Source organism: Anabrus simplex, chromosome 3, assembly GCF_040414725.1.
Source record: "Anabrus simplex isolate iqAnaSimp1 chromosome 3, ASM4041472v1, whole genome shotgun sequence".
NCBI lineage: Eukaryota > Metazoa > Arthropoda > Insecta > Orthoptera > Tettigoniidae > Anabrus > Anabrus simplex.
In genome coordinates, this window is record NC_090267.1 from 48666679 (window position 1) to 48692181 (window position 25503).

At 37.3% G+C, this 25503-nt stretch overlaps 1 protein-coding gene across 1 annotated transcript in view; it reads left to right on the forward strand.

Annotated features, from left to right (window-relative positions):
• Nucleotides 1-25503, forward strand: part of LOC136865957 (periodic tryptophan protein 2 homolog) — a 247620-nt gene that overhangs the window by 92567 nt on the left and 129550 nt on the right. The window contains exons 9-10 of the mRNA XM_067142521.2: nt 14073-14221; nt 20159-20306. Of these exons, the coding sequence (XP_066998622.2) occupies nt 14073-14221; nt 20159-20306 (297 nt within the window). The remainder of the gene's footprint in view (nt 1-14072; nt 14222-20158; nt 20307-25503) is intronic.

A 25503-nucleotide genomic window follows, 5' to 3' on the forward strand; every position in this document is an offset into this window, starting at 1 on the left:
CAGTTCAATTGAGGAAAGGCAATGGGAGTATGAGAATGATATGGTGATGACATTCGTTGACTTTGAAAAAGCATATGACAGTGTCCCCAGGACTAAAGTTTGGGACAGTCTGGTGCAAAAAGGAATTGGACAAGGATTAATAAAAATCATTGCATTGTACGAGGAATGTTGTAGTTGCATGCAAACACAAGTTGGCAGGAAAAGTTGGTTCAAAATCACTAGTGGGCTGAGGCAGGGAAGTGGTCTATCGCCAATCCTGTTTACAATAGTAATGGATGACATCATGAGAACAGCAAAAGCAGCATATGGAGGAAGAGAAATAAACGTTGTTATTTGCAGATGATATTGTGATTTGGAGAGAAGAGGACACGAATGTTCAAGAACAGTTGGATGTGGTGAAATTTGAAGATCGAAGATTGTGGATTGAAAATAAGTGTAGAAAAGAGTAAAACTCTTGTTATGACTAGAGGGGAAAAAGAGGGGAAAGGTCAGGTTAGACTTGCAGACAAGCCCCTGGAAGTAGTGGAGACGTTCAAGTACCTGGGGAGTGAATTAATAGAGAATGCTTGACTGGATGCTGAAATTAGTAAGAGGTTTCAAGCTGGAAGCTGTTTCTATCATAGTGTAAGAAACATGTTATGGGACAAAGATGTGCCAATTGAAGCAATGGAAACTATGTACAAGATGTATTAAGTACCCATAACAACTTACAGAGCAGAAACTTGGACAATGCAAAGAAGGATGAGAGTCGAATACAGGCAGCCGAAATGTTCTTGAGAAGTATGATACAGAAGAGTAGAAGAGACAAAATAAGGAATGAGAAAATCTGGGAAGAAATTGGAGTGGAAAAAATGAATGATAGAATAGAGAAGAGCCGACTAAGATGGTTTGGGCACATAAAACGAATGCGTGATGAAAGAATGCCAAAAAAGGTGATGGAAATGCAAATGCAAGGAAGGAGAGGCCATGGACGACCACGATTGAGATGGAAGGACACAATCCAACACAGCATTAGAGAAAGAAACCTGGACTGGGACACAGTGTTGGAGGAGGAGTGATGGAAAGACCAAAGAAAGTGGAGAGAACCATATTTGCCCCTAGCTGGCTACAGCTGGATAATGGGAAATGATGATGATGATGATGGTGATGATGATGATTTAATTGACTTGCTAAATGTGTGCATGCATGTGCTAATTAAGAAAATATTCAAATATATCAATATATTCTAACTTGTCTATTTATTTGAATTTTGGTGTAAATAGTTTATTCACGTTTACAGTGTAACCTCGATTCTTCGTTTTTTTGGAGGGATCACGGAAAAAAAAGTACAACACGGGAAAATGGAAAATCCGGGAACGAATGAAAACTATCAACAATTTGGGTAAACGTCACAAAAATAAAATATGTATAATTATAATCGTACAAACACTCCTAAACCAAACCAAACCAAACCAAACCAAACCAAACCAAACCAAACCAAACTACAGCCCCAATGGGCCTTCACCTACCAAGCAACCACTGTTCAGCCCGAAGGCCTGCAGATTACGATTTAACGTATGGTCAGTGTGACGAATTTTTCTCAGCTCTATTTCCTGGCTCTCTAGACCAGGGTCGCCATCTCACCATTGGATAGCTCCTCAATTAAAGGTAATCACGTAGGCTGAGAGGACCTAGAACCATTCCTCATATCCAGGTAAAAATGCCTGACGTAGCCGGGAATCGAACCCGGGCCCTCCGGGTTAGAGGCAGGCAAGTTAGACCATCTTGTCTTCAAACATTAATTACCGGTGCGCAAGTTAAAATTCTCTATACTTTACATTCAATTTTTGTCAGGGAAATTCCGTCAGTTTCCCGTGAAAAATTCTTTCAGTTCAGCAACTTTGATCAGCCAAACTCTTCGAAAAATCTAATTACGCCAAGCCAAACGACAATCCACCACAAGTAGTTTTTAATTCTCTAATCTAATAAAGTAAAGCGCATTAGATACAAAAGCGCCTAGCATGATGGCAAAATCCCTTCTTTTTTTACTTTTCCATTGTAATTTGATTTTCGGGGTATACTATTCGTAGTCAGTTTCTGGAAATCTTGTACCATGTAAATTAGGCCTACATCAACTTTTAAAGGTTATGTTGAACCAAGACCAACTATAATCCTCAGACCTCAAGGCAGGTTTCGATTAATGGCAATACAGCCGTGGGTGCAGGCCAGTGCGAGTATTGTAATTGGTCTTGGTTGAACTCGAGAATATGGTTTTGAATGTAAGTATCGATTTTCAAAAGTTCTCGGATACAATTCAGTTCTGCCCGTCACTAATTGCAATCAGAGTGGAAGGAGAAAAAAATTATCAAAACTTCAGAAATTACGGTAATTCGTGACCTTGAACTCAGCTGGAAAGCATGCTCACTGCACAAGTCAGTACTAGTGAGAAATGATACAAACTTTTTAAATGCAAAGTTGCACAAATAAACTGTGGCTTTTATGACATTTTAATACGAAAAGGTAAAATTCCCAGTCTTATATTAGGACCAAAAGACTAATAGGCAATCCCAACAGCTCCCATGCCTTTAGGTATGAAAGGTGCAACATCCGTTATACTGTAGTCTCGATAACATACAGTAAAACCTTGTTAATTTGAAGTCGTTGGGACTCAAGAATCGGACTTCGAAATACGTGATTTTGAATTAACCGCCAATTCGCAATCCAGAAATACCAACCCTTGCCGCGTTATGAAATATTCTAAGGCCCGTTCCTGCATGCAGTTAACCTTGATTCACAGTTTATACCTTTCAAATGCCATGAAAAAAGAACTGTTTCCAAAAAGTATCCAAAAAGGTGCATTTACAGTATTCAAATAATGCACTTGCATATTTCACTGGCAAATATAACCTCACGCAACGAAAGAAAGAAAAGAAAAAAAAGCACGATTCTAAGACGAGGAGAAATCTACGCTGGCTCCCATGTGCAAGTGCTTTATTCATTGGAGTACTATACTGTATGCATTTAGATGCCTTGTATTTACCCAGAAAGTACCCGATGCCCTTAAAATCAAACTTTCCTATGACTCTATCCTTGTACAATTTCCTGCCATGGCACTTCTCTCGTACTTCAGAAATGTAAACACTTGCCGCGTCACAAAGTATTCTAGGACCCATTAATACATGCAATCACCTCGATTCACAGTTTAAACCTTTCCAATGCCATGGAAAAACTATTTCCGAAATGTATCCAACAAGGTGCATTTACAATGTTCAAATAATGCACTTGGATAAATCACTGACGAACATAACCTCACGCAACGAAAGAAAAAAATCACACAATTCAAAGACGAGGATAAATTGTGCTGGTTCCCCTGTGCAAATGCATTATTTTTTTTGGATATCTGTACTGTTTGCATTTTTAGATGCTTTGTACTGGCATGGAAAGTGCCCGACGCCCTTAAAACATTGTAGCTTATCGAACTTTTCTAAGACGTTTCACGCTTCTATGTGCATTGCAATTGCAACGCACTACAATGACCCCCATCCCCCACCCTTGTACGATTCTCCGGCTAGCACTTTCTCCTTTACAACCATAAGACCGTTTGGGCTCGCATTAAAATAAAGCTATGCAGTTTCATCGGCAATTACAGTATTGTTCGGTGCCTACGAATTTATTATATGAGCCACGCTTTTTTGTCAACTGTCGGCATCGCCAGCATTCGCGCATTCTGTTTTCCCGCACACTGCCTGTTGCCTGATATTACGGCGTTCCTTTAAAAGGTTGAATACAAAAGAATTTCGATTTTATTCAACTTGGCAATCATGAAGCGCACTGTAGACCCACCGAAGTGAGTGTAAGTGCGGAAAGCTACCCCTCCACGTTCCGGAATACGCGTTCTACTATGACGCGGATAAATTTCGAGTTGAAATTACTCTGTAACATACTATTGTTTTAAAATGTGAAGGCAGTTTCGAATTAAAAGTCTGAATTTCGGTAATGGGGCCGACATTGTACTTCGAATTACGAATTATCCGTATTTTGATTTAAACAATTTAAATAACATGCAAAACTGTATCTCATGTTTTCGGGAACGAGATCTTCAAATTACGTGGGATTTTTAATTAACCGATTTTGAATTATTGAGGTTCTACTGTAATCGCATACAATAAGATTAAAACACTAGATTTGTGTTAAGGAGGTGCAGTTTCGATTCCTGCTTGAAAGCCCAGTAACTATACAATGCCCTGAGGGAAGTGCCAAAAACCTGTTCAACGATACAATTGAAAAAATAAATTAAAAAATAAACATCTAACCCTGCACATAATGTAGACGTTTTACAACTACGAACATTTGACGAAACTCATTCCATCTTCAACTAGAGCTGTCTCCTTCCAGTTGTTGTGACCACTCTGTGCTTTATGATTTCCGAGGATTCTTTAAACAATACCACCCGAATGGTCCATTATGCAAGTTTTCCAGTATAGTACTTTCTCTAATTATCACAATGACGGGACATTAACGCCAAGATCCGTAGGTAGGCCGTAACCGTCCTTTCGTGAGATAGTTTCTTGAAAAACGCTTAATCGAGGATTTAGTGTTGATGGAACTAAAATTTCTGGACGGTTGATCTGGGAAATTGTTTCTTCGAGGAACGAATAAAATGCAGATTTTTACAATGTGATTTAATTGGGATGCTCATGGGACCACATAATCTGAACGAATAATCCGGAAAAACATAGTTTGTGGGAATGGATAATCGAGTTCCACTGTATTTCTTTGATTAAATTCAAGTTCAGTTGAAATGTTCTTGTTATTTGAAGAGCACAGATCCACACCTCTTCCTTGATACACGGTTCCATAAATAGGTGTGCAAAGGACATACATACCTCGATGCTGTATCATCACCCCAGTTTATTTTTATCATAATGTTAGTATTTGGGTATATAGGCTTGGATTTGGGATATAGTGGGTTCAAACTCCACCTTTGCCAGACCTGAAAATGATTTCCGAGTTATCCGTTTTCACACCAGGTAGATGCTGGGGCTGTTCCTTAATAGAAGCCACAGCTGCTTCCATCCCTGTCCTAGCCTATTCCTATCCCATCATCACCGAAAAACTTTTGGAGTTAATGCAACTTCAAAACCAAAAGACCAAGCAAGTAGCTGCGTGGTTTGGGTCACTTAGCTGTCAGTTCGCATTCAAGAAATAGTGGGTTCGAACCCCCCTGTCGGCAGCCCTGAAGATGGTTGTCCATAGTTTCCCATTTTTACACCAGGGAAATGCTGGGGCTGTACCTTAATCAAGGCCACACTCACTTCCTTCCCACTCCTAGCCCTTTCCTATTCCATTGTTGCCATAAGACCTGCCTACGTTGGCTCGATGTAAATAAGATTATAAATTTTAAAAAACCCACTAGAAATGAAAAGAGTGGAAAATAGGAGCAGTTTTATTGTGCTGAGGCCAGGTGCATCCCTAGATATAAGCACTAGTTGATGCCGAACTTCGAAAATCTCTTAGGGTCTAGAGAGTGGGAAGAAGGGCATAAGTTTTTACCAGTTATAGGTGGGCCAGAACATCAAATGGGAGGAACTGGGTCACCAGCCTTGCAGTTCTTGAGAAAGCACATGCTATAAGCATTGAGGCTATCATCATTGCCCACCATCTCAGATGAATAGGGCAAGTCTTTTACATGAGTGAAACCAGGCTTCCTCGTCAACTTCTGTATAGTGAACTCTGTTCCAGCACATTGAGCCCCTTTGAGGCATTTCAAGGATCAGCTAAAGCATACTATGAAAAGAGCTGGAATTAACACTCAATCCTGGGAAGCACTTGCTGAGAATCGTACACTTCGGTGCTACACTCTTTCTACATCAGTTTCAGTGTTTGAAGAGGAACGAAGGTGATGTAAAGAGGATAAACAACGACGAGCACGGAAGCTCCATCAAGTTCAGTTCTACCCTTCCCCAGCAATTTCATGTGATCTGTTTGGACGTTCGTTTCATGCCAAGATTGGGCTACTAAGTCATATGAAACATATTCACAAAACTTTGCGACTGAAAATGTAAACTACTGAAGAATATTGTTTACTTGGATACAAATTACAGCCGACGAGGTGGGCCAGCCTAAGGTTGCACACTACAGCTGCTCAAAATGTTGGTCACTGCATTGCCGGAAGTGATGTTGCCACCATAATAACAGCTGCTTGCACAACACTGAGTTTTTAGAAACATAGAAAAAAATACTTTCTGTTGCATCGCGATGATACAAAATACAAATGAAATAAGCTAACCACAGTCACACTTTTAAGACACTGATTAAGGTTATAATAAAATGTAATATCACACAAAATGATCTAGCTACTGTAAATCTACTATGAGGTTCATATATCTCGATGTTACAAAATACGGAAGAATTTGGTCAACATGAAACTTGCTTTAAATACATCAATAAAAGTTAAAATTACCATACTAGTGTTAATACAAAAGGTTAAAATCTGCTCAATTTATGGAAATTTATAAACCTTATTCTTCTTACCTTTATTATTCTTTATTTATTCTTTATTTTAACTCAACCTATTCAATACAGTACAAGATTTTAACATATCATATCAAATACCTCAAAATTCTACCAGACGTCTGGTTGGAAATTATAGAAATATGTTACCTGAGTGAATACATTAAAAAACATTTACAAGATCTTATCATTAACAAATGTCAAAATTATTTTTAAAATGTTACACTAGTGAACACGTTGGTGAATTTTCACTCAAAACAAGGCCGTCCTATGTACAGTATTGACAATAATGGTAGTTAAAGTCTTATTTGGTGCTAAGTTCGAAGACAGTTTAAAATTTAGATAGATAGATAATGCCTTTATTGGTGACGAAGTTAGGGCTCAAGGCCCTCTCTTACACTTAACCACTAGATGAGTATACATATACATAACTTATAATTTCGAATACAAATAAAAGAAATAATACTAATAGCAATATATATATATATATATTCGTTTACGGCCATTAGAGACCACGTTAGATAACAATTACATGTTTCTGGAAGCCTTCCTCACAGCCCAGAACTTCAGCATCCTCTCTCTGGCAGCCTGTCTTCTTTCGTCCGTCCACCCACGGTTAAGTTTTGGTTCGTCATGGAATCCCTGAAATCTGTCGATCACTGACCTAAACTTTGTTCGGTTTGAGATGTCTTCCGAATTTAGTCCCACCTGTCTGAGATCCTTTCTCACCTCCCTGAACCATTTGTCCGACACTTTAGGTCTGCTGTCTAGTATTGTGAAAATCCTTTTCGTTAGTCTCTTCTCATCCATTCTAAATAAATGCCCATAGAATTTAAGTCTCCGTTTTCTCATGGACTCAGTTAGCCTTTCATTGTCTCGGTAAAGTTCTTCCCTTCCTCGCAGCCTATACTGTCCATCCACAATCTTTGGACCCATACTAATACTAATAGCAATAATAATAATAATAATAATAATAATAATGAAAGAATCCTTAATTTTAAAATACACAAAATAACGTACACTTAAATTATGTAACTGCAGTAATCCATTCATTCATCCCATTCATTCCTTCATTCACTCAACAATTATCCAGCAAGTCAGCGGGATCTACCCAGCAAATGCTCCCAGCAAGCCACTTTAAACTTGCGATGAGAAGGATTTTCTCTAATGTTCGCAGGTAGCGAATTCCATGACCTAGACACAGAGATTATGAAGGAGCGGTTTTACACAGCAGCGCGGTTTATAGGTATGGCAAGAGAGGAACCAGATCTTGTATTGTGTTCATGATAGGACGAGAGGTAACAAATGTACAAATGTTGAGAATGAATGCAGAATACATATAATTGCAATTTACTGTACGTGTATTTTACATTGTAAAATAATGTGGAAAAAACATTCCAAATTTGTATTAATTTCCATGGAAAAAAAATTTAATTTTTCTTTTTTACTCCGGACCTCAATATTACGATCCTGGTGCATTCTAATCAGAAATGGCTTCAAGATGTGAAATTTTGTATGTGATTTATGATCAGCTCATGTAAAAATGTTGCATTACGTCGTAATTCAACTTGGATGTTTATGTTGACTAATTATATTTTAGACTCAAACAAAATAGTTTGTCGAAGTATCCATGGGCTAATCACCTCCGTTGGACACTCTCTATGAAGACGGAGTGCCTAGTGCATGTAAACAACAGTTGATATTTGATTCAAAACGAACCATGTTGAGAACAAAAAAATAATGGCTTGAATGAGGGTGGTTGAAATGTCGTTAAATCTTCCCAATTGACTAGTGTTTTTAAGTTTCTCCATATGTATATGTTGTTGAAGTATGGGGTTTCAGTTTTATTGGTTGAATGGGCGACAGTCAAAACGTTGTCCGATGTAATTAATGTTGAGCTGTCTTACGTATGTGAAAATCTGAAAGGAAGCATAAGTCCTTAATTAGTTGAGTGAAATGATGGGAAAAGAGAAAGAATGAATGCATTGGAGAATTGAGACTGTGAAGTTAAAAACTTACCTTAAGTGTTGTTGGGCTGTTACCTTATTGCTAAGAGGTTTTTGAAGCTCTGGCTGTCACTAACGTCTTGCTCCTCGTATTGTACGTGTGACGTCTTGGTGGAGGGGAGTGGGCCTGTGATTGGCGCATGGGAAAGAGTTGTGTGTATTGGAGGGAGAACAGGGGCGTGATAAGTTGAACGGCTTAGTGGGGGTGCTTGAAGAGGTTGTTTTGAGGACGTCAACTAATCTTTTGTCTTTCAGATTTAACTTGTTGAACGAAATTATTAATTGTTCATAAAGAGGGCTTCGGTTGTCTATTAGATCATTTAAGTTTTTATTACTATTGTATTTTTGGTCCAAGAAAATGTACAAATTTTTGAACTCGGTCATGAGTCTGCCTTTATCTAGTCTGTTTAAAAATTGGAGGTATTGTTCAATTGTGTTGAAACTGTGTCCTGTGGCCTTCATATGGATGCTCATTGCTGAGTGTTTGTTGTGTTTCTGGGCATTAAAATGGTCTGCATACCTAGTTGTGAAGCTTCTTCCGGTTTGACCGATGTATGAACTATTGCACTCAGCGCATTTCAGTCTGTAAATGCCGGAACTCGAAAATTTATTGTTGTCCGAGTTTATCTTGTTTTGGTTGAAGAATAACATTTGATTTGAATTTTGGGTCTTAAAGGCTATCTTAATATCATGTTTCCTCAAAGGGGTAGCGATTTGATGTATGATGGGATTAGTATAGGTAAAGGTTGCATACTTTGATTTGTTTTTTTCTATTGGGGAGAGGTTCGTGGTCAATTTCAATTTCACTTTATTGATTATTTTATGTATGATTGAGGGATTGTATCCGTTGAAAATAGCTATTTCTTTTATGGTATTTATTTCTTTTTTTCAAGTTGGTGGTTGACATGGGAATTTTTTTTAAAGTTAAAAACTTCATGATTGTTCCGTATTGAATAGAGAAAATAAGATGTACAATATTAAAGGGAAGGATCCACCTTTCAATACTCCGTAGTAAAAAGTAGTTACAACCTGTTTAATGGGACCGGTTTCAACACATTTAGAGTGTCATCATCAGCCAATTAGCGAAGATCTTAAAAATAACTAACATATTAAACACAGGCAAAATATTAACATTGTATCACATCGTGGCAATTCAGTTAATGTTCAAAACAGTCAAGAGAGTAAACAGAACATCACTATCTTGCGCCGAAAACAAATATATTTGAAGTTCATAAGCAGATCAAGTATGCACTTATGTAAAGTCGTTGCTAGGCAGGTCTTGTAGGCATTTGTTTTGTCCGGCCGAAGAGTAAAAGGTGACGTGAATGAAGTCTTAGGGAAACAGTGTAGGATTTAATTTCGTCAAAATCAAAGTGGATATATAGGTTTTAAAATAATTTAAAAACGTAAAAAAGAATAAAGCCAAATAAAAATATATTAAAAATGGGAAGAAATAATGAAAGAAATACGAGGTTCAACTCGAAACAACTTGCCGTAGTAATTGATAAAGAAATGATAAATAGAGAAAGGGGGTGGGGGACGTTTATTAGAGGGTGGTGATGGTGGTTATTGTTATTAGAGGAAATACAATTGGGCAACAATCCTTTATATAACACTAATTCGAGGAAAAAAAGAGGAAGAGAACCGACACTTCGAAAAATGAAGATATCGGTTAAAGGAAGACAAAGGGCCACGAAGGGCGTGAAAATGAAAGACTCCCTAGCCCTCGCAAACCTAATAGCATCGGGGTCGGAAAAGAACAAGAGTTGACCAAGGGAGGTCGGACAGGATAGATGAAAGTGAGGAGCCTGGCACAAGTAAGTGGAAGCAATGCCAGGACTCAGCTAAGGGCCCCGTGGTCGCCAACCCACGCTCCGAAGTTCAGAGCCCCTGGGGGATGGAGGGTGGGAAGGAAAGAAAAATGGAAGGGATCCGATACTTCGAAAAATGAAGATATCAGCTAAAGGAAGACAAGGGCCACGAAGGGCATGAAAATGAAAGACTCCCTAGCCCTCGGAAACCTAATAGCGTCGGGGTCGGAAAGGAATAAGAGTTGACCAAGGGAGGTCGGACAGGATAGATGAAAGTGAGGAGCCTGGCACAAGTAAGTGGAAGCAATGCCAGGACTCAGCTAAGGGCTATTAGGTTTGCGAGGGCTAGGGAGTCTTTCATTTTCACGCCCTTCGTGGCCCTTTGTCTTCCTTTAACCGATATCTTCATTTTTCGAAGTGTCGGTTCTCTTCCTCTTTTTTTCCTCGAATTAGTGTTATATAAAGGATTGTTGCCCAATTGTATTTCCTCTAATAACAATAACCACCATCACCACCCTCTAATAAACGTCCCCCACCCCCTTTCTCTATTTATCATTTCTTTATCAATTACTACGGCAAGTTGTTTCGAGTTGAACCTCGTATTTCTTTCATTATTTCTTCCCATTTTTAATATATTTTTATTTGGCTTTATTCTTTTTTACGTTTTTAAATTATTTTAAAACCTATATATCCACTTTGATTTTGACGAAATTAAATCCTACACTGTTTCCCTAAGACTTCATTCACGTCACCTTTTACTCTTCGGCCGGACAAAACAAATGCCTACAAGACCTGCCTAGCAACGACTTTACATAAGTGCATACTTGATCTGCTTATGAACTTCAAATATATTTGTTTTCGGCGCAAGATAGTGATGTTCTGTTTACTCTCTTGACTGTTTTGAACATTAACTGAATTGCCACGATGTGATACAATGTTAATATTTTGCCTGTGTTTAATATGTTAGTTATTTTTAAGATCTTCACTAATTGGCTGATGATGACACTCTAAATGTGTTGAAACCGGTCCCATTAAACAGGTTGTAACTACTTTTTACTACGGAGTATTGAAAGGTGGATCCTTCCCTTTAATATTGTACATCTTATTTTCTCTATTCAATACGGAACAATCATGAAGTTTTTAACTTTTAAAAAAATTCCCATGTCAACCACCAACTTGAAAAAAAGAAATAAATACCATAAAAGAAATAGCTATTTTCAACGGATACAATCCCTCAATCATACATAAAATAATCAATAAAGTGAAATTGAAATTGACCACGAACCTCTCCCCAATAGAAAAAAACAAATCAAAGTATGCAACCTTTACCTATACTAATCCCATCATACATCAAATCGCTACCCCTTTGAGGAAACATGATATTAAGATAGCCTTTAAGACCCAAAATTCAAATCAAATGTTATTCTTCAACCAAAACAAGATAAACTCGGACAACAATAAATTTTCGAGTTCCGGCATTTACAGACTGAAATGCGCTGAGTGCAATAGTTCATACATCGGTCAAACCGGAAGAAGCTTCACAACTAGGTATGCAGACCATTTTAATGCCCAGAAACACAACAAACACTCAGCAATGAGCATCCATATGAAGGCCACAGGACACAGTTTCAACACAATTGAACAATACCTCCAATTTTTAAACAGACTAGATAAAGGCAGACTCATGACCGAGTTCAAAAATTTGTACATTTTCTTGGACCAAAAATACAATAGTAATAAAAACTTAAATGATCCAATAGACAACCGAAGCCCTCTTCATGAACAATTAATAATTTCGTTCAACAAGTTAAATCTGAAAGACAAAAGATTAGTTGACGTCCTCAAAACAACCTCTTCAAGCACCCCCACTAAGCCGTTCAACTTATCACGCCCCTGTTCTTCCTCCAATACACACAACTCCTTCCCATGCGCCAGTCACAGGCCCACTTCCCTCCACCTAGACGTCACACGTACAATACGAGGAGCAAGACGTTAGTGACAGCCAGTGCTTCAAAAACCTCTTAGTAATAAGGTAACAGCCCAACAACACTTAAGGTAAGTTTTTAACTTCACAGTCTCAATTCTCCAATGCATTCATTCTTTCTCTTTTCCCGTCATTTCACTCAACTAATTAAGGATTTATCCTTCCTTTCAGATTTTCACATACGTAAGACAGCTCAACATTAATTACATCGGACAACATTTTGACTGTCGCCCATTCAACCAATAAAACTGAAACCCCATACTTCAACAACATATACATATGGAGAAACTTAAAAACACTAGTCAATTGGGAAGATTTAACGACATTTCAACCACCCTCATTCAAGCCATTATTTTTTTGTTTTCAACATGGTTCGTTTTGAATCAAATATCAACTGTTGTTTACATGCACTAGGCACTCCGTCTTCATAGAGAGTGTCCAACGGAGGTGATTAGCCCATGGATACTTCGACAAACTATTTTGTTTGAGTCTAAAATATAATTAGTCAACATAAACATCCAAGTTGAATTACAACGTAATGCAACATTTTTACATGAGCTGATCATAAATCACATACAAAATTTCACTTCTTGAAGCCATTTTTTATTAGACTGCACCAAGACCGTAATATTGAGGTCCGGAGTAAAAAAAAATTTTTTTTAATTTTTTCCATGGAAATTAATACAAATTTGGAATGTTTTTTCCACATTATTTTACAATGTAACATACACGTACAGTAAATTGCAATTATATGTATTCTGCATTCATTCTCAACATTTGTACATAAATTTTAAACTGTCTTCGAACTTAGCACCAAATAAGACTTTAACTACCATTATTGTCAATACTGTACATAGGACGGCCTTGTTTTGAGTGAAAATTCACCAACGTGTTCACTAGTGTAACATTTTAAAATTAATTTTGACATTTTGTTAATGATAAGATCTTGTAAATGTTTTTTAATGTATTCACTCAGGTAACATATTTTTATAATTTCCAACCAGACGTCTGGTAGAATTTTGAGGTATTTGATATGACTGATGATGCCCCACAGAAGAGGCGAAACATGTCTCAACGATTTTTAACGATGTTTAACTAATATGTTAAAATCTTGAACTGTATTGAATAGGTTGAGTTAAAATAAATTTCTTATTATAAATTAAGATTCTTTCAATACGGAAAAAATGATTTTCATTACTTGTAATGTTGTCACCCTTGTCGTCATCATTGAGGCAATTCATCAACTCCTCACAGTCGCTGATAATACCATCTGTTGCTGAGTTAATATATTTTTCAACATAGCTAAACTTCCTCCTCCACTCGAGCAATACCCTCTCAGAACAGTCTTTCCACTTCAGCAATTGTGAAAGACTTGTTATATGTGCATATGTAATGTTTCACTTCACCTCATATCGGCTCAGTGGTGTGTAAGTGACAGTGGTATGGAGGCAACCTACAAACCTCGTGTCCATGTTCCTTTACTACCTCATTGAACTGTGTGCAAGCTACAGAGTGTATTCTTGTTACATTTATATTGACACCTGAAGACCAATGTATGTGCGATGTATACATGGTTTATTTTTCTCCTTTAATTTCATAACAATAATTAGGGTTCATGATATTGCGACGACAAGATATAAGGGAGGAAATTAGTTGTGTGGCTTCATTTATCACTTATTTGCTCCATTCCATTACTTACAAATTGTTTCTAGTCTTGTTTTATGGCCTCTTATTACTCATAACTCTGTGACAAAAAAGCCCTTTTGTTTTGTGTTTTAGGTGAAGCTGTGGAATACTGGAACTGGGTTTTGTTTTGTGACATATAATGAGCACACATCAGGTGTTACAGCAGTGGACTTTAGTGCCAGTGGTAAATTCATAGTTTCAGCGTCTTTAGATGGAACTATTCGAGCATACGACATGATGAGGTACGTTGTAAGCATGTTTATATTACGAAATGTGATTGTTGTTGGCTTTTTATTGTATGGATTTTAGTACCAGGAGCGTCAAAGGACATGTTCACCTCATCAGTTCTGTAGCTGCTTTTCCTGGTACATTTCATGGGGATGACATGCACCTTTGTATGAGCGTATAAGTATGAGCTAGGAATGGGAAGGAAACGGTCATGGCCTTGGCCTGAAACCATCCTAGCATTTTCCTGGTGTTGGAATGCGGAAATTACAGAAAAGCTTTCTGAGGAAGGCCGAAAGGTGATTTGAACTCACCTGTCTCCCGAGTAGAAAACTAGCAACCATAACTGGTTGTGCCACAGCACACTGAGGTAACCTGTTGGGTATCATTTTAGGGGATAGAATTTAACTAATTCTCAACCCTGTTACATTTCCTTTCAAGCACAGAATATTTCAGTCCAGTGATTGATGTCACTGAGCCCTGACATTTCATGTACTTGTGTGAAGATTCTCTGTTTCATAATCTCTTTTAATACCCTATTACTGTTATGTTGTAGACCAGTGGCTCACAGGAGGTTTATGAGGGGAAGGCAAGCAATTTACTCAGAAGATTAAAAAGAAAAAACATGTGACCTCCTAAGTAGAGATATTAATATACATGTAGAATTAAAACTTTTCATTCATCCCATTGATGTTATATGTTCTTGTGAGATTAAATTCAAAGTTTGGTGTTTTATTATGGCAAAGAAATATAATATAGTTATGATATTCTGAAACATTTTTCAGAACAATTTCCATGTATTAATGAATTGAAGATAGGTTTGTTTTTTTTGTACCGGGCGAGTTAGCCATGCTCGTAGAGGCGCGCGGCTGTGAGCTTGCATCTGGGAGATAGTAGGTTCGAATCCCACTATCGGCAGCCCTGAAGATGGTTTTCCGTGGTTTCCCATTTTCACACCAGGCACATGCTGGGGCTGTACCTTAATTAAGGCCACGGCCGCTTCCTTCCAACTCCTAGGCCTTTCCTATCCCATCGTCGCCATAAGACCTATCTGTGTCGGTGCAACGTAAAGCCCCTAGCAAAAAAAAAAAAAAAAATGTTCTTTTGTACCATTTGCCAGTGCAATTTTTTGGGATCGTATGACGGGGGGAAAGGATTGTGTAATTTTTTGTTTTAAAAGATTGGCAGGTATGCAGATGATTAAGAAACTATTGTTTCTACAATACACTTAGGCTAGCTGGAGAGGAATCATTCACAGTGTCCGAAGATTCATTAACATTGCCTGATAGAACTATGATTAGTTCTGAGGAGTGGGTAACTGTGATGATTAAACTATTTGAACTTGTTAAGAAGGAAGCCATATTTTCCCACTGTCAACTCAGTTAACCCCTTAACTGGGTATGACGTCTTTAGACATTTTCACCCTCAGCTTCTACAGTGGGTATGACGGCATTAGTCGATTGTAAAATTTTATTATTTTTTAGAGCTGTCACAGCTTCGCAAATGCATTGATCCTGTGCAGTTCGGCTTGATTGTGCGGGTATTTTAACCGCTTTAGAAGCGGAGAGTGATGATGATGAAACTTCTTTATCATATGATAATGAGTGGATTCATACTGATGAAGAGGACAGTGAAAGTAATCCTAAAAGTGAAAGTGAAGTTGTTCCAGACGAACCAAGTGATGCAGACGACGTAAATAATGTTAGTAACCCATTTGAATTCATAACAATGTAAATAATGTACATAATGTTAGTATCCCTTATTGAAGAATAATAATTACTATCATATTAGATTAAACTAATTGTGTACACATTTATGAAGGAAATATTTAAATATCACAAAGTGGGGAAAAAGTACTCAGGGGAGGTTACGCATGTGGAGAATTTAGTACCTTAGTACCTTTAGTAACTTTAAATCTTTTTACTTCATCAAAAAACATAACAGTGTAACATACCGGTTTAACACATTGACGACCGGTCCTGGAGATCTCCGTTGTACTGCGGCCAGCAGTTGTTGGCGGCCCCTGGAGATCTCCGTTTTTACTCATGGGCATTGTTTCTACCTTGTTGTGCTACCTGTTGGCTATCATTTTAACAACTTTCAATCATGTCATGGAGTAGAAGGATCATAGATTTTAGTGTCGATGTATTTTTTTAATTGTACGGTCATTGTAGCCATGGAAACTTCGTATATACACGAGTGTTTTTACGTGCCGAAAATCATTGTACAAGATGGCGTGCCCATGGCAACGTGCCCTATGTGACGACAAAGTATTTCAACATTTATATGCAAATTCATTATCTGATGTGCCACATGAGTGATGAACCCTGAGAATTCTCGTAGTTTCTCAGCTGACAGTAGGTGACAGGCTACGAGAATTCTCGCTTTTATGCACCTTGTATTTCCTTGAGTATTGATGAAATTGTGGGCAAGATTATGAGTTCCAAATAGTGTAGTCATGGAATATAAATTATTGCTACATCTTTCTTTTCTTAAAGTTTCATGTATTTAACAAAATAATGTCGGATATGTAGAGCTATTCCCTGGAGCTCCAGTGCAGATGTTAACATGGCACGGCATATTCAGTTGCTGTCAGCTACTGATAATTGTGATTAATTATGCACAGACTGGTTATAATAGGTACCGAGTAACAGTGAATTAGATATTTCTAATATAATAATTTATAATTTCGTGTGGCTATTTCTAGCCGAGTGCAACCCTTGTAAGGCAGACCCACCGATGAGGGTGGACGGCATCTGCCATGTGTAGGTAACTGCATGTTATTGTGGTGGAGGATAGTGTTATGTGTAGTGTGTGAGTTGCAGGGATGTTGGGGACAGCACAAACAACCTAGCCCCCAGGCCATTGGAATTAACCAATGAAGTTTAAAATCCCCGACCCAGCGAGGAATTGAACCCAGGACCGTCTGAACCGAAGGCCAGTACACTGACTATTCAGCCAATGAATTGGACAATATTTCTAATGATTAACGGCCAACACTAAATGGAGAGTAGCTGTAAAGAGAAATCCTTGCATACTTTAAAACAATGAGTACACGAATGGCACAAACATTGCATTCATACTACACTGTGATTAGAAAGACTATTAAATGGAACCACAAGCGGTATTGCTTTGAAAATTATCACAACATACAGACCTACAAAGAAACCTAGTGAGTACATGTTTAAAGTCTGAGGGCGAAATCTTGAATACATTTCAAGTTACTGTAGTTTGAGTACAGCAGTGTAATTTCTTTCCTGTTGGCTTGAACTATCTGGTTTACATGGGGTAGCAGCCTCTGTTCAGGGCCTGTCGTCAGTGTGTTAATAATGTGTACTTTTTTCTTTTTACAGGTACGTTATAGTTTTATATGTGTGTTTTCAACAGACTGAAAAGCTTTAAAGTTATATTATTTGAACTTGTGTTGTCATTGGAATTGAATGTAAAATTTTTGTGTAATATTATGATCAGTTGTTTGTTTTTCCTCTTAAATGAGTTTGTGTTAAAGAAACCTTTTTTTTTTTTTTGCTAGTGGTTTCGATGTCACATCAACATATGGACGGTTTTCGGCAAAAAGGAAGTATGTCTTAAATATTATTACAATATTTTTAAGTCCACCTGTTCAATATAGTACAATATAATCCACTATTTCATATGGTTAAAATTTTATACATAATACATAAAAGTCAATGATACATGTTTCACCCTCCTTTACGGGCATCATCAGCCTATATCAATCTTAAAAATAATACATATGGAGTCTTTCTAATCTTATAAATTATAGGGTAAAATGTTGAACAATGATTTTGTAAAATATTATACAATAACATCTAAAACAATGATAATGCACCAAAGATTAAAACGTGGTTAAACATGAATATTTGAGAGTTTAAAAGTAAAATGGATCCTTTTGTTATATGTCATTAAGACTGCGATGGCCTTGAGTGTAAACACAATCATTAAAGGGGGATGTTTCTTCAATTCCCATAGTATGAATCCAAGATGGTAAAATCACTGTCAGTTATTTAAAACAGAAGTGTGAATGTAATAAACATGTTAAAATGTATACGGTTGATATAACTGAAAAAAAAAAAACATGAAACTTGTACCATTGACTTTTATGTATTGTGTATAAAATTTTAACCATATGAAATAGTGGATTATATTGTATTGTATTGAACAGGTGGACTTAAAAATATTGTAATAATATTTGAGACATATGTCAACTTCAATACGGAACCAAAATGAGAATAGTTACTTGTAAAAAAGGAAGTGGCCGTGGCCTTAGTTTAGGTACAGCCCCAGCATGTGCCTCGTGTGAAAATGGGAAATGCGGAAATCCATCTTCAGGGCTACTAACAGTGGGATTCGAACCTACCATCTCCCACGTGCAAGCTCACAGCTACGCGACCCTAACTGCACAGCCAACTCGCTGAATAGAAAACCTATAAAAATATTGTTCTGATATTAATGTTTCAGTGTACTGGATTGAAAGATCTTACATGAAGCAAAATGCTAACTTCAGTTTTTATAATGTTAATTTATTTTAATGCTATAAACAGTTATTAGAGTTTGTGATTTTTAGCATTTGCGATAAATGCAAAATATGTTGAAACTTTGTCATTGTATGTGCCTTCATCTTATATGACCCGTACGAGTGGTTTTTAGCGATTTCAAACTAGCGATAAAATGCAAAATTGGTTCAGAATGCAAAATTATACAATTTATGCAAAATAGATGCTAAACTCTCAGTTTTATACGAAATAAACATGTATATTTTAAAAACAATGCATTTTTCTTAAAAATAAGATATATGTTGTTATTTATTTCAGGGGAAAAAATTATTATGGCACCTTAAATAATTCAATGTGTGGAATATCTTTCACCGGCCAAAGAGCAGCGCAAAGAACAACCAGTCAAACGGCAAATACACTTTCAAGCACACATGTTTATTCTTTTTGTGTTGACACTTGATCATAGTCGGTTATTCTTGACATTGGTGTTGAGTAGTAGTTCTGCTTTAAAGTACAGTAGTGTATCATTTCCATAAGACCTATTTGTGTCGGTGTGACGTAAAGCAACTAACAAAAAAAAAGTGTGGTAGCGATTTATTTTATTGTCTAGTAGCCACGGATAGAAGTGAAGTGACGATCAAACAACATGCCGAGAGTTACAAAACGGGGCATTTTTATGTAAGCGATACAGATAGGCCTATATTGATCAAAGACTTGAATGGAAGAAGAAAAATGTTTTGCAGTCCTTCCTTTGCCTCGGCAGCACTGCAGTCCATTTGGGCCTCCGCGAACAGTGTTGATGTAGAGAGGTTTGTTTTTAGCAAGTACAACATGATTGTAACTGATAGGCGCTCACGAACGAAGGAGGACACCATTTAAACATTTGCCATGTTGTACTTCAATCGTCATTGAAATTCCTCTTCTTTGTAGGTGTGTTATACTGTGATAAATGAATACGTTCAGAATAGTATTTTTCACTTTGAAATTGTGTTTGTAAATTTGTAAATATGCATATTCGTATGTGTGTTAATACTTCTTGCAGTCTTATGTTGATGTTTGTCTTACTTTGCACAGTGTGTTCAGAACTGCATGAGCAATGTGTGATTAAACAGTATGATTTTACTCCCAACTGTTGTGTGTGCAATTTTGCCAGTTATGCCTATTTTTAACCAATTTGCTACAAAACGCTAAATTTGAGATGTATAGATGCTACAATATGCTAAATTTGAAAATCAAAATGAATCTCTGATTTTTAAATGCTATAAACCATCAACTCTAACAATTATCTCTTTTCCCCACTTACGTGTGATAACTCTACAGTCATAGTGATTCTTCTCTTACACAGTAGTTTGGCTATTCCTTTTGTACTTTTCGAACCACCTTATATGTTCTGCAAATATTTTAGACTTGTACAACATCTCTGCCCTTTTTTTCTTCCAGGTATCGTAATTTCCGCACTTTCACCTCCCCTCGGCCTGTCCAATTCGCCTGCATTGCGCTTGACCCTAGCTCAGAATTTGTTGCTGCTGGAGGTCAAGATGTTTTTGAAATTTATCTGTGGTCCATGAAGATAGGAAGACTTGTTGAGGTACAGTATGATTCAGGATCTGTTGCACTGAATATTTTATTCAACACACAATGTCATATGGTGAGGGCAAAGGTCACTGATGGTTTTAGAAGCAAGGAAGGGATTTAAGGTACACAAGAACCTCGTTTATCCGCATTAAGTGGGACCGGAACCGATCCGGGTGATCGAAAATCTGGATAATGCGGAAGAACTAAAAAACAAATACTGTACGTTATATGATGTATTCACATAAGTTGTACAGTAATACATGTTTCCAATTGTGCAAAAGAATATATAAGAACACTTTACTTACATTTACGGCTCTGGTTTATGCGCTAAAATAATGTGTGAGCCTTTTCTGTTTTACATTTGTACAGCATTTCCGCACAGTACTATCACAGTTCTGTCGATGTAATTTCAGTCTGGAATTCTAAATAGGCCATCAGTTTGTCCAGCTGCATTGTTGCATCTCCATGAGTCATTGTTTCTTCTGATGGAGCGCCGGTTTCATTTTTTAATTCACCATCATTAATTTACAGTCATTTTTCAATCAGTCACTTACGTCGTTCACATCTGTGTCCGAGCATCTGGGAATGCGTGCAAATGTGTCAAGGAACTCAGAAGAGTCCATGGTTTCCCAGTCTCAATTCCAGGCGAATGCCATGACGGTACCTTTGATAGACTGCGGCCAACTTGCTTCCAATTCCTATTTTTTCTTTTTTTCTTTTTTCTTTACATCGCACCGACACAGATAGGTCTCATGGCGACGATGGGACAGTAGAGGCCTAGGAGTGGGAAGGAGGCAGCTGTGGCCTTAATTAAGGTACAGCCCCAGCATTTGCCTGGTGTGAAAATGGAAAACCATCTTCAATGCTGCCGACAGTGGGGTTCGAACCCACTATCTTCCGGATGCAAGCTCACAGCTGCGCGACCCTTACCGCACGGCCAACTCGCCCGGTAATTTCTATTCTTAACTATCCTTGGCAGAAAAGACATTCAAGAAGAATCGACCCCATAAAAGAAATACTGTACAAGTAGAAATACATTTTTATTATTTTCGATCCAGATTAACTGGAGATCCGGATTAATGAGGGCCGGATAAACGAGGTTCTATTTACTATAATCTATTAGCTTCATGGTCCGTATTGATAGTTCAAGTACAAGTATGAAGGATGAGTTCTCCACCTAATCAATACTTTATTTATATATGCTACAGTGACATGGTTTGCAGCAAGCATTTCTTTACACGCTAGCAAATAAGAATGTTCACAAGCTGTTTTGTCATTCTTCAACACACCAACTACAACATTTCCTACTTTTTTGCCACGTGAATCAGTGGTTTCATCAATGCTCACCCAGTTTTTCGCTGTCATATACGGCCCGAATTCTCTGTAAAGTTTCTTCGTAACGTTTTGGGAGATAGTTTTACCTTCATGTGGACTCGTCTGGAGGCTCGAAATTAATGTACTTTGTTAGGAAATTTCTCAGTCCTGGATTATTTATTTGCCAAGAGGAATGTCAGCGCAAACAAATGCTCTCTACACATCTAAATAGAAACAAATGCTCTCCACACATCTAAATAATACTGGGAATATTTAGATGGGTCTGCATTTGAAGTAGCTGGTTCAGCTATGAGTAATTGTTGCGAACGCATACGCGAAGCGGCCGCAGTATGCTTATTTCCAGACAAATGCTGGGTTATTGATCTGCACTTGCTGTTTTACCACACGGTTGGCAAAATAATACTTTTCCATCGGTAGTGAAAATGTTTTTAAATTCCACTACATATTATTGAAGACGGACCTTGTACTCGACTTCTCTTCTGGCATTATTTTGCAGGTTACAACACACGCATTTACGGTGAATCACTATTTCAATAAAAAGAATTGCAGCAAACACTGAAGGAAATATTTCTTAGAAATCCATACAAAATCACATGACCACGGGAATGATATGTGGACCCGAACAGCTAACCTTACTCTTAGGAGTGATGAAATCCCACTACTTAATGGTGGAACAATATTCTTCCCAGTCTCCCATGTCGTAACGGTATTACGTCACCCTATCTCTCCATGATTGCTTTTCGCTGATATTCTATAAACAAAACCCGAGCGAACTGACTCGTAAAAGCGAGTTGGAATGAGATCATGCAAGGAAACATCTTGTGCAGCAAATCAAATCGCTATCTAAATGTAATGACATAGCCAGTGACCAGCAAGTTTTAGAACTTCTGGAGGGAAACATTCAGATACATGATGTTAAATACACTGTTAAAAACAATACTGTAATCGTAAAATGAAAATATAAGCATTATTTTATAAGACAGAAGCATTTTAAATTTTATTGATTAACAAATACAGTAGAGTCTCGCTCATCCGACCTTCGCTTATCCGACATTCCGTGTTATCCGACACTGGTAGACTTAATTTGATCTTTTGGTGGAGACTGAATTCAGGCACACCTGGTGTGGAGGGTGCGACCATGGGACAAACACTGGCCTGACCAGTGGCGGTAGGACGGTTTTCTTTTCTCAAGGACAGGTGCAGTGAGTCTTCAGTCATTGTTCATTGTAGTATTGGTTGGGTGCGGATGTTATAGTTTTCATATCCTCTGTGAGTATAGCGAGTAAATGGAAGAAAGTGATTGTTTTTATGGAAGACAAGTTGAGTGCATTAAAGAGACTGGACAAAGGGGAAATTCTTCAAGATGTGGCTTCAGATTATGGTGTTGGATGTGTTGCAGTGGGAGACTGGAAAAAACAGAGGGAAGAAATTGAAAAGTGGTGCTCTACGAGAGCAGAGAAAAACAATGAAACAATGTGAGTACGAAAAAGTAAGTGAAGCACTATTTCTTTGGTTATCTCAACACCGGGAAAAGGGCCTGCCAATATCTGGCCCCATTCTGCAGTTAAAGGCTGTGTATTTCCAGAAGGAGTTTAATGAAAGGGACCCTAATTTTCCCGCCAGTGCTGGGTGGCTTGATCGGTGGAAAAAAACGGCACGGCATTAGGCAGCTTAATATCTGTGGAGAAAAGTTTCTTTTCGTAAGACATCTGGAATGTTTTCGTTCAATACTGCATGTACTGTACAATTGAATTTATAATTCAATAAATAGAGTACCGTAAAACATGTCGTTATAGTACTAGCGTATAGCTTTCCTGTTTCAGTTCATTTTCAAAGTTATTCTGTATTATCCGACATTTTCGGTGATCCGACGTAGTCCAGGTCCCGTTTAGGTCGGATAATCGAGACTCTACTGTATTGCCTATTCATATGCTTATTATAGATTTTCTTAAAATATGTATTTACATTTTTTAAATGTAAAAATATGTGTTTTTATGTGAAATAAGATAAAGTTTTTACACTTGGGGATACACAGTAGGAATAATGAATTTTGTAACTTGCGATAAAACTAAAGCAAAAAAAAAATGTAATTACATAAAAATCCACTCCCTAGTAATGACATTCATGATGGAATAAAATACCGTTACATACCAACCATACTTTTTCATATCAAAATAAGTTCCATCATCACAGTATTAAGAGATTCTGTGTCTGTTCTGTGAAGACACCTCTACAACAGTTAATTCTGCTCTTAAATTCAATAAAATATAGATATACCGTATTTAGGCATAGATATCAAGGATAATTTAATAAAAAACCACCTATTCAATACTTTCCACGTTTAATGTGGTTATTATCTACATGATTTTATGTAGACTTATTTAGGTCAGGTACATGTTTCACCCATTATTTTGGGCATCTTCAACCTGTATACAACCTTTAGGTCAAGGTTTGGGACCTTTTTAACCAATATAAACATACCAATATATACAATATATACAATATATACAAACATTAATGAACTCTTAAGACGGCTAACATAAGTTAATACAGTTAAGTTTTTTGGTCCTAATCTATCTAATTTGAAAAATGTCCAAAACTAAAATGGATCTTCTTTTTGGTAAAGAGGATTACATACCGGGGTTTATGTGACCCCTATATCATATCATGTTCTTGACGTACCGTGTCTGTTGACAGGATGTGTCGTCAACAATAAGTGGAGATTTGAACTGATTGTTGATTGTAGGTTGGTCAAGATTGAAAAAATAAATTTAAATTAAATGTGTTTTAACTTGGCAGTTCTATTCTGGTTAACTTAAAATGTTCAAAAATGAAATGAAATGTATCTTCTTTTATATCATAAGTCTTGAGAAAGGCTGATATTAAAACTGGGGCTTATTTGACCCACGATTCTCATTTTCATGTTCTTGACGTAACTAATATTTAAATGTGTTGTCGTGCACAAGTGGAGATTTAAAAAACCGATTGTTGTAGGTAGACTGGTCAAGAACGTTGTTGTGAATGAAACTGTTAGTGTCTTGACTTTGGGTCTCATGTAACGTCAAGGAATTGACAAGAGTACAATATTAAGCTGTTTCTTAGTTTTAGGCTGCTGCTTAATTAGAAGGAACATCCTAGACACTTGATACAGTCTTGTAGGAATATTGTTCCCATTGATGTGTTGCTTGGTCTTTGGGAGGGATCTTAAGAATATCTGTAATGAAGTAGAAAAGTAATATTGAATTAAAAATTTAGAGCACGCGTTGTGATAAAATGTATTAGACTAACACCTCTTAACTGTAAAATGACTTACTTGTTCAATTCATACTAGATGGACCTGTCTGTTCCGGCAGCGCCTGTCTTATCAACATTTCTACTCCTGGTGTTGTACTGGTGCAGTAATGGAGGGGCGGGGCGTGGAGGGAGAGTGGGGGTAGGCTGGTCTATGGGCGTATGTGCTATTGCTGGAGGGGAGTTTCTAGAAGCGATATGGGCGGGTTTAACTTCTGGCATGGTGGATGAAGCATTTGAGTGTGGAGATTTAAAAAATTGAGGGATTTTGTTTTGATTTGAATTCACGATATTAATTAATCTAGGTGTTAATTCGTACAAAGGATTTTTAATTTCATTGACATCGTTGAGATTTGTATTTTTATTGTAGGTTTGGTCTAAAAAGATGTGTAGATTTTCTAGTTCATTCATTAATTTACCTTTACCTATGCTTCTAATGATGGTAAGATCTTTCTCTATGGATGTAAAGTGATGGCCCGTTTCTCTCATATGTTGGCTCATCGCTGAGTACTTATTGTGTTTTTGAGCGTTATAATGTTCCAGATATCTTGTGTACATGTTAGTTTATATATGCCGGACCTTGA